Source organism: Carettochelys insculpta, chromosome 3 (genome assembly GCF_033958435.1).
Source record: "Carettochelys insculpta isolate YL-2023 chromosome 3, ASM3395843v1, whole genome shotgun sequence".
NCBI lineage: Eukaryota > Metazoa > Chordata > Testudines > Carettochelyidae > Carettochelys > Carettochelys insculpta.
In genome coordinates this window covers 122,715,589-122,731,846 of record NC_134139.1, presented here as the reverse complement: position 1 = coordinate 122,731,846, position 16,258 = coordinate 122,715,589, and the positions used below count along the sequence as shown (strand labels likewise).

General features: G+C 41.0%; 1 protein-coding gene across 1 annotated transcript in view; it reads right to left on the bottom strand.

Moving 5' to 3' along the window:
* The window catches only part of LAMA4 (laminin subunit alpha 4), a 156,542-nt gene extending 140,725 nt beyond the window's left edge, over positions 1–15,817 (bottom strand). The window contains exon 1 of the mRNA XM_074990717.1: positions 15,202–15,817. Coding sequence (XP_074846818.1) covers positions 15,202–15,402 — 201 coding nt within the window. The 5' untranslated portion in view covers positions 15,403–15,817. The remainder of the gene's footprint in view (positions 1–15,201) is intronic.
* Between the last annotated feature and the right edge of the window lie 441 nt (positions 15,818–16,258).

The window sequence follows — 16,258 nt, the reverse complement described above, 5'->3', positions numbered from 1 at the left end:
CTGTTGACAAAACTTCCGTAGACAGATGTTTTGTCTATAGAGCACAGATTTAGACTGCCAATCTCCCACAAGAGATCTGCCAGTCAGGTGTGTTCTGTCAACATCCTTGTACACCTCATTCCATGAGGAAGAAGGGATGTCTTGACAGAGGAGGGTTTTCCAATGTTTGGTCCCATGTGGACAGGCCAAATGTCAGAAAAGTCTCTCATGACAGAGCGATTGGCAAAAGGTCACTAATGCATTGTCTAATTTGCACCTTTTAGTGACAGTTCTCTGAAATCTAGACATAACCTCAGGGTTTTAGGCTAGAGACAGATGCATGGGTGCCTAGAAGGAGGTAGCAATGCCCATCCCTGGAGGCAGAAAAATAGCCACAGCTGGAATTTTTTCTGCAAAAATGTAGGTGGTGAGCAAGTTGAGGTGCCTATTTGGTTATATGGCAGCCGAGTGGGAGTTTTATGCATTGCAATGGTGCTTAAAAACTAGACTGAAGTATCTAAGGCCCTTTATGGATCTGGGCTTTTTGGCTTCAGCTCCTTATTCACAAAATGGGGATAATAGCCCATCCCTCTCTCATGCAACCTTGTCAGGATAAAAAAAGTTTGTGAAGTGCTCAGATACTAAAACAATGGAGGCCACTCAAGTACCTTGGATAGATAGAAAGATTGAAGACGTACAATATCCAGGGACAGGACCATGATAAGAAGTCCAATGGCTCCTGTAGTAACCTCTCTCAGGTTGCTTACTGCCTTCTATATCGGCTAGTAGGTTCAACTTCTAGCTACTGTGGGAATTGCACAGCCCTACTGGGGCTTTTGGCAACTGACTACTATTACGTCAAAATGGCAAATGATGCCTCTTAAGATGGCTGACAGTGTAATTGACAACTTTGTTTTCAAATGCATTTCATAACTTATTTGAGCATGCAATGGAGCATGAAACCTGGTTTTTTACCAATTTTTAAATTATTTGGCTCAGCGGCTATCTCCTTTCAGCTATGCTTTAACATCTCAGTTTTCCCAATCATTGTGCATTCTAATTTATTCATGTATCTCTCTACAGACCTCACTATAGAATCCATTTGTTTATCTGATATTTTCAAGTTAGTAAGCACAGAATTACAAAACAGACCTACAAACCCTGCATTTTGAGTGAGATCTACCTAAATAGTTGCAAGTGTCATCAAGGGAAATGACGATAAAAAGTAAAATGATCTGATTCAAAGCAACAAAATTATCTATCATTGTGGTCAAATAATTGTATTCAGTTTTGAAAATCTCATCCGCTGCAGATGTTTCCAGGCTGTTACCCTTCCTCAGTCCATACGGAAAACAAAATACCATTCAGTAACAGTGTCTGATTTAGAGATGGGGTTGGTTCCAATATAAACATGTCTTGGTGAGGCATTCTTCGTAAAAGTGCACAGTCATTTTTTCCATATAAAGTGGGAAACACAAAGACTTAGCTTAAAAGGAATTCTTTCCCACAAAGGCGAAGAGCTAAAATGTTTTAGCTGGCTGCAAGCTAGCAAAAGATAATTTAATACTAAGCTTCAGCACTGATTTATTTTTCTAAGATAGTAAGTATAAAGCTTGTTATAATATATATGCACAGTGGCAAACAGAAATACTGATAAGTTTAGTAATGTGGAAAGTCCATTTACCTCTCTTAACAAATGTCCATTTTGTTTTCCTTGAGTCAACTACAAGAAGGATGTAAATAATTTTGTATCATTCTTCTCTTTGAAAAATAAATGCTACTACAACCCATGGATTTCCAGAGGTCCAAGACCACTGGAACAAAATATATATGGTTAGTATGTCCTAAGAGGGACTTAAAACAGGTGTTTGTTGGCTAACAAGAAGGTAAAACCCCAGGAACTCCACTATGGATGACTGAAATTTTGTTTAGAGTCATTTGACTTAGTGTTTTAGGGTTTGATTTTGCTACGCTGCACAATTCAGGAATTGCAGTAACCTGGCTCTGGAGATGCTTTGAATGATATAAGCAATAGATAAGATACCTATTTCAAGGCACATAAGCACCAAATGGAAGTCACAGTACAAAACGTTAAAAAGGCACAGAGTCAAAAATTATAGTAGAGAGGCAATTCCACTAGAGATGCTGCTTGCTGACAAAGTAATCTATTCCTCACTGGCTCAAAGAGAGGGTGAAGGGGAATATTAGAGTAAACAGTAAATAGCCCCTCAACTAACCTGTTTTCCCTCCCCTGAAAAATAGACAAAACAAAGGAAGGTTCCCATAGAAATCAGGAATACATCAGCATGGGCTTGATGTATGACCTATGGTTACACTAACCTGAACCACTGGCAGCAGTATGAAAATAGGTGGTCTCGAAAATGCAAATGACCACTCATTTGCATATTCACTCACCAGCAGATGCAGTGTAAATATGGTTCTGTCAGCAAAAAACCCCTTCTATTGGCAGCCTCTTATGCCTGGAAAAAAGTGAGGTTTACACTGGATCTGGAGGAGGGCATACATGGTGCTGAGGAGGTGACAGAGTTCCTCTTCTGCATAGAATGCAGGGGATCCATGAATGCATGGCTCTCTCTGAGCTGGTATTATTGGGAGGAGTTCCACAAAAAAGCACCACTGACTGAAAAAGCTTTGCCTCTCTAGGCGTGTTCTAGGCATGTCCTAGCCTGTAGTCTGAGCAGCCCTGATCAGTCATGACTGGCTCACTGCAAAATTAGGCAAGAGGAAGTTTTCTGCTCCCTGCTGCATCCCACTGAACCATGATGAAAAGTGACAGGGATCACAGTAGGGGGATAATAAGAGTACTATTATGTGAGACTAAGGTTTGTAATAGGCTGTCTGAAACAATCCAGACACTTTTGCTATACCTCTGCCCTTTCACAGCCTCTTAAATCCAACCTCCCAGCTAGTCCCCTTTTCAGCTTCCTGCCTCCAAAGCCATGAGGTCCTCCCCATCTGGCATTCCATCCATCCATTCCACCTTTCTTTTTTGTCTTGGAGGGGCTGCTCCACCACAGATCCACTTGCTGGATACTTGATACCCTTCCTGCCTGATATCTATGGGCAGAGGTCTGCAGCTCCGGAGCCTCATACAGCTCATTAAGGACTTTTCTGTGGCTCCTGATGAAATTATTGCAAAGTAAAACAAAAACAAAAACAAAAAAAACCCACAAACAAACCAAATAACTCAACTGTCCTGATTATTTTCAATAAACGTGAACATTTAAGGGCCCCAAAATGAACACCTCGTATCTAAATAGCAAATGATATGTGATCTTAAAACATGGGATAACTCCCCCAGCATCCTCCAGAGAGAGAGAATGTTTGGGAGAGAAAGTCAGGAAGATAGTGGCACAAACACACATGTAAAGTGTGGGGAAATAGAATATGTAAAACATTTGTGAACATCCTGTAGTAAGCATGTATCATATTAAAAGTCATTGCATGTGCACCGTTTTAAAACAGGGGTTATGAAAAGTATGGTTTGACATTATTTATTAAGAACCGTCCCTTGTTCACACACATTGTGGCTCTTGAATTATTGAGTTTTTTTTACCAAATCGGAAAAAAATGGCTCTTCTTGCTCTTTTGGTTGCTGAGCCCTGTCTATGGGCAATACCAGGAGAGGGGGCCTCCTTGGCTAAGTAGTGCAAGGGTGTAGGAGTTAAGCATAACTCACAGCTTACAAACTGTGACTAAAATTGTTTGTTTTGACAGAGTTTGTTACAGTAGATTTAGTTTGTTGATTAATTACTGGAACAAACAAGGAACTGACATTTTATGGCCGTGTCTACACTAGCCAAAAACTTTGAAATGGCCATGCAAATGGCCATTTCGAAGTTTACTAATGAAGCACTGAAATACATATTCAGCGCCTCATTAGAATGCGGGCGGCCATGGCACTTCGAAATTGACGTGGCTCACTGCCGCGCAGCTCGTCCCAACGGGGCTCCTTTTCAAAAGGACCCCACCTACTTCAAAGTCCCCTTATTCCTAACAGCAGATAGGAATAAGGGGATTTCGAAGTAGCCGGGGTCCTTTTGAAAAGGAGCCCCCTCTGGACAAGCCGCACGACGGCGAGCCATGTCAATTTTGAAGTGCCGCAGCCACCCGCGTGCTAATGAGGCGCTGAATATGCATTTCAGCGCTTCATTAGTAAACTTCGAAATGGCCATTTGCATGGCCATTTCGAAGTTTTTGGCTAGTGTAGACGTAGATATTATGTGATAGAAACACCATAAATGTGTTCTTCATCATTTATGGGCCAATCAATCTTTCCACTGACTTCCACAGGCTTTGGAGGAAGTCCTCACAACATAATTTTTAATTACTGTTGTGTATAATACATTATAGGCTGGGAATTGAAATCTGCTTCCATATCTGACTATGATTTCTTCCCTCCTTTGTTGTTTTAAAGGTGGAATTTGGGGTCTGAATTGCTCATGAGCACTGGGCTTCTGACCCTGCTGTTTTGTTTGTTTTCAGAAAATGTAGCTCTGCTGTATTTGTTTTCGGAAAAGAGACATCTTGGATCTTTCAAACAAATAAGAACAACAAACACAGATCAAATGTAGCCCATTCTTTCATCAGTAAAACAATTGCTCAATATATACAACTGGATTGCTAGGATAATTTTTGACTGTTTTTTGTTAACAAAGAATAAGGCATCAAGAAAAGAGGAGTATAAAGATGGTGGATTGATAAGGTTATAGCTTGCGTTACACTTGGAAAGCCAGGTTCAAACACTCCTGAATTTGGGCAGTGTTTATAAACGAACAGGGATCAGGAGCAAAATTTGGCAACCATTCCTAATTAAAACCCAGACTGAAATTTCCCTGGACTTTAAGGGGTTTAAAATCCAAGTTCAGAATAAAATTTGAGCCCACGTCTCCCATCAAAATTTATAATATTGGCCATATTTTTACTGCTGCCAAGCAACAACAATTCCCATTAGAACCGTGACAGCTGTGGTTGTTTTAAAACCAGGTCGTATCACTCTCCCTGACATACTGATCCTTTTACCGCTTCCCATGCCCATTAATAAAGCTGCACCTTCAAGTATGTCTGTTCCTTTCCATGCTCATGAATTAGACATAGAACTCCTTTTATTGTTTCTGCACCCCTGAGTAAGTTTGGGCATTTTACTGGTACTTTCCCAAAATTCACTTGGAACAGGCTGCAGTAAAGTTTGGCTCATGTTCTTTAGCTCTTTATATTTTAAGCAGACTCTAGTCTTCCAGACTAAACTTGAAACACATAATTTTCCCACTATCCACTCAGTCCTTTAATTCCATTTGTTTCAGCTGTCCATGATTCAAGGGGCTTGGGGCTGGCTTCTTAACTCCTGGCAGCTGATTTTCATTAAAACTTTGATGAGAAACTTAAAGTTGCAAATGCTAACATCTGCAATTAAACCTCCTTGTCATTAATGGACTTTTCTCAGAACATGACCCTGTCTCAGCAGGAACACACAGCAACAAAAAAATCTAAATTACCCATTATGGTAGTTAACCTATCATAACCCTAAGAGTTTGAAATGAAGCTCATTAGAAGAGCTGCTTTTTGCACAGTGAGATACAGCTCCCACTGTTTAAAAAAGTAAAGATCTTGGTCAAGTCTAAAAACCCTTTTGATCTGTTTCAAACTGATGCAAACTAAAAGGGGAGATCAAACGGTGTTTCTTCCAGAAGAGTTCCTAAGTCTTTCTATCCCAGTTTTTATTTGCTGGGAATGGCACATTTGATTATAGGGTTAGGCCTACATTTTCAAGTGACTTGTGATTTTGAAGCCCCCAACTTTAAAATATCTAACCTGAGATGCCTTAAAGGGCCCTGATTTTCAGAGTGATTCAGTGATCTTTCGTCACACCTTTATAAAGAAATCAGGCCCCTTTATGGTGTCTTTAACTGAGTATCCAAAGATTAAGCATCCAAAATATCACTAGATGCATTTAAGAATTGAGGCCAAAGGATATTGTTGTAAGTCGGATATAGTAATGGACTGCTGTCAAATACCTCATTTCATCATTATGTTAAGGGGCAGGCTTTAGCTGTCAGGCCAGAGCTTTCTAAGAAGTACTATGCTTCCAGCTTTGGTGGCAGTGACTGACTACTTTTGCCTTGACTTCTGTAAGCTTTTCCTCACTGGACCTCTCTCTCCCATGGCATCTTTCTGCCCTCAAGTCTACCAAAAATGCTGTTGCTGAAAGTTATCTCTCTGTGCTGCTCCCAGAATATCAGCCCTGTTCTCTGGACACTTATACCTGGCTTCCTCCCCTATTGCAGTAAATTCAGTCACCTTTGTCTGTATGGTTAAGAGATACATAATTTCACTACTTCCTATATCTCTGCTGTCAGCGCTTCCTATTCTGTCTCTTGCTCTGCTCCTCAGGTCTCTCTCTATCCTGCTCTCTTCATCTCTCACTGTCAGCTTTCTCCCTTCTTTCTTGACATTCCCCATGTTTGGTATACACACTTTTCTTTTTTTTCTTACTAAGTCGCTCAACACCATTCCTCCAAATCCCTCCTTGGAGCCTCCTTCTTCTACTAATCCTTCCAGCACTGAGTTCTTCAATAGTGATGAGCCCCATTAACCATTCTTCTGCACCTTGTGTATTCATTAACACCAGTGCATGGTTGACGTAAAATGTTATTATTCTGGACTGACAGCATTTTACCTTCATGTTGCATTGGAGGAAATAACTACACCAGGTTCAGGACAAAGCTGAATCAGGTCCGTGGTCTTCATTCAGATGCCTGAACTATTGTCCTATCATTAATGTTTGTCTCTCTCAGGTTACAAACAATTCCACTATTTTGCAAAACACCAGTTACATTTATTGGACTGTATAAATGAAAACCACTGAAAAATACAATCACAGAGATCAAAAGAAATATGCTTAGCAGACTGCAGATCAAATTCTAACACATATTCTACTTATTTTTGAAAGGTTTTATTAGAGGTTGATAACTAATCTCTTCCTCAAGCTTAATCCTGATTTTTCCATCTTGTCTAGGTTGTTACTAGAATAGATATGGGTCCACACAATGCTCCCAGATCTAGACACCCCAAAAATCATTGTGTGAAATCTGTACTTAGCCCAAGCCCTGGTTTTGGCACCTCTGACTTTCGTAAGCCCACTCATCCTCAAACACTCATCATCATCATCAATAACCGTGGGCTCAGCACCCATTGGTGTCTGATGCCTCTCTCGCTATTTCCTTCCATCATTCCCTATCCAGTGCAGAATGGCTTAGTTTCTGTAGACTAGCTCTGCACCAGTCTACTACATCATCTATCCATTCTCTGTGTGTCTGCCTTTCCTATTCAAACCATCCATTATGCCAAATACCCGGGTCTTGATTTTCGTTCATCATTCATTCTGCAAATATGTCCAGATAGTTGTAGCTTCCATTTTATAACCTTCTACAGCAGGTTCTCTTTCGGCTGTATCTTCCTATATAAATTCCTCTGTGATGATCTTCTGCATCCATCCTATTCTCAGAATCTTTCTATAACAACTCCTTTTGAACGCCAATATTCTTCTTTTTAAATCTTTCGTTATCACCCATGTCTCACATCTGTACAACATACTGCTGAATACACGTTTTCAAGACACCCAACTTCGTTCTTAAGCTAATTGCTTTGCTATTCCAGATCTTATCCATTGCCTTCAAACTCACTCTTGCTTTTGCTATTCTAGTCGCTATTTCCTTCTTATAGACTAGATCATACGTTATGTTGCTCCGCAGATATGTGAACTTCTCCACATTTTCCAGTTCAATACCATCCACACTGATCTTCCTTCCTATTTCCTTATCTCCAATTACCATTGTTTTTGTTTTATCGATGTTCATAATCAGTCCGTACCGCTTCCCTTCTTCGTTTAACACCCGCACCATTTTTGCTAGCTTCTCATCTTCCTCAATGATAACTATATCATCCGCAAACCTCAAGTTGTTAATTCTTTTCTTGTGCACAGATACCCCTTCTACCTCTTCCTTGATCTTCTCCATCACTCTCTCCAGATGTGTGATGAAGATACTTGGCGATATTGGATCTCCTTGTCACGTACTTCTAGTTGTTTTAAACCAACTTCCCAACTCCCTGCATGTTCTCAGTACTGCCTCCGCATTATTATTGATATGTTTCAACAACCGTATCAGTCTGCTCTCCACTCCATATGACTCCAACTCTGCCCAAGTCACTTTCTGATCTATACTGTCAAATGTCTTTTGAAAATTGATGAAGCAAGTGTATATGTTTTTGTTCTTTCATCGAGCTTTCTCCACTATCAGTCTTAGTGCCAATATCTGCTGTATGGTACTTCTATCTTTTCTGCACTCTGCTTGCTCGTCTGCTATATGTTCTTCTATCTGCGACCTTAATCTCTCAGTCAGTATCATCATCATCACCTTACCTAGATGAGTTGTTAGGGCAATCGTTCTGTAGTTCTTGCACTCCAATGTACTTCCTTTCTTGGGTATTGTAACTAGCACAGATCTTGTTCATTCCTTAGGTGCCCTCCCTTCTTTCATGCTATATTACATAGTCAGTGTATTTCCTGAATCATGCTTTCTCCACCATATTTGATCATCTCTCCTGTGATCTTATCATTTCCAGGGCTCTTGTTGTTCTTTAGTTGTTTCACTGCTTTTTCTACTTCCTCCTTCGAAATATTGGTCTTGCTCTTGATGCTCGGGGGAGATATCTCTTTCAATTCTTCAACCAGTCTCTCTGAGACACTCGGGTTCAACTGCGCTTTGTATAGATTGGTGCAATATCTCATCCATCGCTGCACAGTCTTCTCCCTGTTCATGAGCACTTCTTCGTTCTCATCTTTGATCACCATCTGCTTTGGTTGCCATTTCCTGTTAATATTGCTCATTGTCTTACACACATCCCTGGTCTTACATTCGCCATAATACCTCTCGATATCTTCACATTGCTCCTCTAACCATTTCTCCTTATCCTTTCTGGCTGCTTTCCTTACCTCATTGCATTTCATCCTTGCTGTTCTGCCATCTCAGAGACATCTCTTCTGATCTTCAATACTCTTTTCTCTTGAACCAACTTCAGTGTCTTCTGGGTAATTCACTTTTTATTGATCTTTTCTTCTTCTGGAACAGTCTGCTCAATTGCTTTTTCTATAGTGATGACTATCCCTGCGACTCTCTTATCTAGGTTTTTCCTCTGTGGCGATACTCTTAATCTTCTCTTTGAGCGGTGTTCTGCATGCTTTCCCTGTTTCTTCCTCATATAGCCTCACCATGTCACTTCTTTTCTTAAACTGAGTCTTACATTTTCTTTTGAGTTTTATCTTGATGTTTGCGATCACTAGACTGTGGTCTGAGTCTATATCCACTCCTTGGAAAGTTTGGCACTGCTGTACTGATGTTATCCATCTTCTTCTTATCAAAATCATATCTATCATGTTCTTGGACTTCCCGTTATTCGATTGCCACGTCCACTTCCTACAGTCCTTTTGTGGGAATCTCATGTTGCAAATCACCATTTCATGCTCTGTAGCAAACTCTAACAGTTTCTCACCTCGTTCGTTTCTTTCTCCATATTCAAACCTTCCCATGACTCTCTCCCAACCTTCATTGTCTGTTCCAACCTTCACTTTCCAATATCCTCTGATGATCAACACCTCTTTCTTCAGTATCTCCTCCACCATCTTTCTCAAGTCTTTATAGAATAGCTCAATCTCTTCCTCTGTACTGTCCGATGTGGGTGGATACACCTGAATGACTGAGATGTTGAACAGTATTGCTTCAAATCGCACAGCCATCATTCTTGCACTCACTGGTTTGTGTCCTAATAATGCTCCTCTAGCTGTTTTGCTAAGAAGGAATCCAACTCCTGCTTCATGCTTCGTTTCGTTTCCTGGCCAAATGACTTCGCAACTGCATATCTCTCCTGATCCCATCCAACGCATCTCTGCCAGTCCAAGTATATCACACCAGTATCTCTTCATCTCCTTCCGAAGCAGCTCTAATTTTCCAGTTGCCCACAGTGTTCAGATGTTCCATGTTCCAATGGATAGCATATGCGTTAGGTGTAATTTTCTTTTGGTAGCCAACTTATCAACTCAACCCTGATCGCTCGAATGGTATCGTGGACCTTGTTTATCCGGGTGACGTCCGAGCCAGCATCTTTTAACATTTAGTTGTACTGGCATTAGATGTCATTCGTATTGTTGTTTGACGGTCAGTGCGTCAACACACATCTGACCAACCCTCCTCCTTCATCCAGGCTTAGGACTGGCATGGAGCTCTCAGTGTTCCTCAAACACTGATATAGTCAATATTTGGCTGTTGATTTTGTGGTTTGAGTCCTCGGATCCTGCCTGTGGAACCTTTCCAAAAATACTTCAGATTTTTCATATTTGGCAAAAATAATCCCAGGCCTATATCCATTAACTTCAGTGTAGGTACACAAAGGGTAATTTGGTCCCATATCCCCAACCTTCTAGATTGTGACACTTTCCACCTCCCCTCCATCACAAGATAGGAAATCTAAATTTCTTGAAAGGTTTGAATTAACCACTAAAGCTCCTGATGCTTTTTAGTGTTTTTTTTTACAAATATCTTCCTAACCTGCCTATGAACATCAATGTCCCAGAATCACTCTCAGAAACAGAATACAAGCAACCCTATTTATACTAGTGTTTACTTTCCTAATACAAATTTTCCCTGATGATTTTGCTCGTCTCTCTCTCACCTGGATGCCTTTTGCTAAATTCTTCCTTAGCTTTAATTTCAGAAGAAAATCTTCCACACTTAGTGCTTGCAAATCTAACCCACCTCTCTTATTGCTTCCAAAGCACCCATTGATTGGTAGCTCATGACCCAGTGGGTGTCCACGTCAAATCCTTTCCAGAAGGAAGGATCCAGCAAATGGATGGAAAGCAACTTGTAGGCGGGAAAGTCCCTTACTGTAGGAACAACACTGACCAGCATGCTACATTCCTCAGGTACATTGACATTTCAAATTAACGTGTGATTGTAGCATAAATAAGCATAACCATACTAGTTTTAATCAAGGTAGCATGGATTACAATAGCAGTGGCAAGGCAATGACATGGGCTTCATCACTTGGGAGCAACCTAAGTATTTACCCATGTCCCTCATGAGGCTTGTGCTGGAGTGGCAGGCTGAGGCTGAAGCCTCTAGCACCATCTCTTCACTGCTATCATTGCCAATGTTACCTGGATTAGCTGGAGCTCCCTGAATGACCTGCATGAAGCTCCACCCCTCTTCCAGATAAGTTCTATAGAATCATAGAATCATAGAATCATAGAACACTAGGACCGGAAGGGGCCTCGAGAGGCCATCGAGTCCAGTCCCCTGCCCCGACGGCAGGACCGACCACTATCTACACCATCCCTGATAGACATCTATCTAATCTGTTCTTAAATATCTCCAGCAAGGGAGATTCCACAACCTCCCTTGGCAACTTATTCCAGTACTTGACCACCCTGACAGTTAGGAACTTTTTCCTAATGTCCAACCTAAACTTCCCTTGCTGCAGTTTAAGTCCATTGCCTCTTGTTCTCTACTCAGAGGCCAAGAAGAAAAAGTTTTCTCCCTCCTCCTTATGACACCCTTTAAGATAGCTGAAAACCGCTGTCATGTCCCCCCTCAATCTTCTTTTTCCCAAGCTAAACAAGCCCAATTCTTTCAGCCTTTCTTCATAAGTCATGTTCTCCAGACCTTTTATCATTCTAGTTGCTCTTCTCTGGACCTTCTCTAATTTCTCCACATCTTTCTTGAATTGGGGTGCCCAGAACTGGACACAATATTCCAGCTGAGGTCTAACCAGCGCAGAGTAGAGCGGTAGAATGATTTCTCGTGTCTTGTTCACAACACACCTGCTAATGCATCCCAGAATCATGTTTGCTTTTTTTGCAACAGCATCACACTGTTGACTCATATTTAACTTGTGATCTACTAGAACCCCTAGATCCCTTTCTGTTGTACTCCTTCCTAGACAGTCTTTTCCCATTCTGTATGTGTGAAACAGATTATTCCTTCCTAAGTGCAGCACCTTACATTTATCTTTATTAAACTTCATCCTGTTTACTTCAGACCATTTCTCTAATTTATCTAGATCATTCTGAATTATGACCCTATCCTCCAAGGTAGTTGCAATCCCTCCCAGCTTGGTATCATCTGCAAACTTAATAAGCGTACTTTCTATGCCAATATCCAAATCATTAATGAAGATATTGAACAGAACTGGTCCCAAAACAGACCCCTGAAGAACCCCACTTGTTATGCTTTTCCAGCTGGATTGAGCACCATTAACAACTACTCTCTGGGTGCGATTAGCCAGCCAGTTATGCACCCACCTTATTGCAGCGCGATTTAAGTTGGACTTGCCTAGTTTGTCGATAAGAATATTATGCGAGACCGTATGTGTTGTGTGGAACTTGGAAGGGTGAGTAATGTGGGTTTTTCTGTAAAAGGACAACAGAGCATAAATATATAGGGCCCCCTGTCCTCAAAAGTGTGTCCAGTTACTGGGATGCAATTCTCTCTCATGACATTCATGTACTTAATAATCTTATATCAGCCATAAAGAGCTTTGGGTTTATATCAGACACACAGGAAGGCTAAAATTCCAGTTCGTTCTAAAGTTTTCTAAAGCCAGTTCCCCGCTTCATCCTTAGATTTTAGGTTACCAACTTAGAAAGTAAAAAGGCCAAGGAATATTCACCAGTGTGTTCCCTTGTACCTCATGCTTTCTCCAGCTTCCCTTCAACTATTCAATAGGCTCATACTATCATAGTCTCAGCAGAATTTAAGGACACCACAGCAATGTAAACCTGGCCAAAAGAAAAAAAAACCATGCAGTTTTAAAAGTTCCCCCACACAATGTCTAATCCTTCAAATTCGCTGGTGTATTATCTAAATAAAAGTGGTTTGCAGTGCAAACCCTGCATAATATTACCACTACGTCATGAAATGCAATGAATTCTTTGTGGATTAGACCTGAATTCTGGCTTTATTGTGGTTTGTTAGCTTTGTGGTTATGCAGAGGCCTTCACTGGCACCATGACATACAATGATGTGGTGGTTCTAGAAGTCTACCTCACAAACCCACTCTCTGTATATTTTGGCACTCTTCAGCATGACTAAAAACTTCTGTCTGCTTGGAATCACAGGCTGGAGGAGTAGACTCACGCCGAACTGTATATGGGAATTTGTAGTGCAGTTTGTGCTGATCTGTGGATAAAGAGCTCAATCTCACAAAATGGAGAGTTTTAAAATCCACATTTAAGGTACCACTACTGGGGAAAAAGAAGTAGAATATGTTAGAATTTCCCAGTAGTCATGTGGGTTACATAGTGTCCACAGAAGTAAATGCAAAGACTCCCACTGGCTTCACCAGGTCAGGCTCTTATTGCAAATATTAACTATTTAAAAAATAACATAAAAGAGAATAAACGCCAGCTTTCCAATGCCTTCATCAGCAAGTGGGTTTTGGGGGTGGGAGACTGTCTTTCCTAAGTTGTATGCAAACTATTACTCAGCACTTTCCTGGTGTGAAGTCCAATAGGTTAAATGAAGCACACACAGTCTGGCTTTGTGGAATCATTCCATGGGATTATACCCAAAAAGGCTAGGAGTGTTAGCTGTTAACAGCTTATGTCCATTACCCTGTGGAACTCAGTTACAAAACCAATTTGTCCCTTAAATTGAGCATTCATTCAGGGATTTTCCATTTTGCTAGCAACAGGTGGTGATACTCTTTCCCAGTGGCTAATTCCAGGCCTGTGGAGAAGAGATGTACTTCCCACACCATGGAATGTGTCCAAGTCCAGGCGAGCTCCCCGCTGACTAGCTATGGAAGCTGAACAAAGGGTAGGTTCCACACTTTCTCACGTTGGTCGCATTTCTTCCCAGAGAAGTAGAGGAGTGGGCAGGTCTTTCCTGAAATTCCTCAGCTGTTTGGGAGCACAGTAATGTGGGTGAGGTTTGTCTAATCAAATTCGGCCTTATACGGAAGGCCTCTTGTCCCAGAAGATTTTTTTCGAGGTTGCTGCACATTTATTTTCATAGCTATTACCATTAGTAATCAAAGCATGGTAGAAAACATTTAGTTTCATGACATATGATATTAGTGTCATAACTGGGATAGCAACACAGCTGTGCTTATCTTTGCTTATTTTCTGATGTTATGCTAGAGCAGTTACTCAATTATTGTTTCTCTCCCCATGACCCTAGGTGACTTAATTTGCCTCCTACTTTGTATCTCCCACATGAGACATTGATCTGTTTCTAGCCTGCCTTGAAATCATTTGTTTTCTTCCTAAATAGGTCAGTTCAGATGCAGCCTTACAGAAATCAGACGTCTAAAGTAACTTGAAGAAACAAAGATTGAAAAAAAATTTACCACAACAAAGTAAATTTAGGATGTTCCTGATTTCTTCTGTCATTAGTCTTATCATCAAGTTTTATAAAACAAAAAAGCAGTCGTGTAGCACTTTAAAGACTAACAAAATAATTTATTAGGTGATGAGCTTTCGTGGGGCAGACCCACTTCTTCAGATCTGGAAATCTTAAATTGTTTTGCTGGTCTTTAAAGAGCTACACGACTGCTTTTTTTGTTTTGTGTATATACAAACTAACATAGCTACCTCTCGGTAACTATCATACCTCATGTAATGTTTAAAATCTCTGCAGGTGTTTTCTGTACAGGCAGTTTTCTAAATACCGTCTGATTTATTAACCTTATTCTAACTACAGAAGCAACCTCCATTTCCAGAGATGGACTTTTATGCAAAAAACTAAACGAAAACTTCTGTAATATAGTAGATTTCCTTTTGGCGAACTCTTTCTGGAAATCCAAGTGAATTTTAAGATTGGGTGACTATTGTTGTGACAATTAACCCTTATAAAATCTGTTTGGACAGGCCTATTTAGTTATGCTGGCAGGAAAGGCAGAGACATGCTGAGCTAGTATCACTTTATAGTGCAGCCATTTATTCAAAGCTAGCAGAGCATGTGTCTATTTTGAAGCCTGAAATGTCTCTTTTAGCCTGAAATGCAACTTCCCACCCTCCCTCTGCAAACCCTGCAGCATCATTTGAAAGTTCAAATGATTAAACTAAGTTTATCCAGGTGTGAATTTCACCACAATCACATGAAAGGAGAAAGCTCCAACTCTAGAGATAGAATGGAGTTACCGTACCTCAGCAAAAGGCACCAAAGTTCCAGTAGCAACTGACTGCTGTTGCCCTCTGATAACAGCAGATTCTTGAATGCTGACCGCTGAGCTACCTTCAATGTCAAAATGAACAACGCTGCCCTCGCTTGAGACTGTACTGGAGGAGAGACATCCCATGAAGAATAATATAGGAAAAACAAGGGGCCAGGCTGAGATCAAAGCCATTTCCTCCCCTTACATCCAGCAGTAGTCTTCTGGCTTCTGAGTAATTGTTTACCCACTTCTTCAATCAATCCCCCACCCCGCTTCGTTCAGTAGCACCTCAGTTATTTTAACTTTCTCTCAGCTCTCAGCTCCCAGATGTGGCACTTCAAGGCAGTCTAACCAGATCCTTATTTTAAAAAAAGCTCCTTTGCTTCCTCCCTCCCTTGCAGTCTCTGCCTGTGGCTCCTCTTTTTCCCTAGAGGCTCCAGCTGAATAACATGCAGATGGGCAGTGCTTAAACAGAGAGTGTCAAACACAGATTGTGTTCCAGGAAAGCACCGCTAGTTCCCCAGCCACCTTATCTCCTCTCTGTCAGGATGCAGACTGAGTCTGTATTCAGGGCTCTGGCTTCCTTCACATGTTCACATCGTTCCCTTTTACCTTTTCACTTGGGATCCTCCCACTCAAACTTTGCCATTCAGAAACTGAGGTCAGACTTTCCCTCCCCTTCTCCAATTTGGACACAATCTGACTGCTCCAGACTAAGAATCAGCTTTTAGGATTATTTTTAGCACTTCTAGTTTATTCAGCCAAACCCAGAAAGGTGCCGGATACATTAAATCCTCTAAAGGCCCCTATTTGGGAGAGGGAGGGAGCATGGGCAGGAAAAGGGGGAATCAAGCTTCAGAATGTGCCAAGTGTTAATAAGGGCAGGGTGGCTTTTCTGCTGCTCAAGATTTCACATTTGTGTGAGAGAATGGAAGATACAGATCTTACTGAAACAGTACTAATTGGCTTAATTGAAATCTCCCTCCTCCCTTTTTCCAGAGCCCCATGTCCCATTTTCATGTCGGTTTGTGAAAAAAGAATATCATTC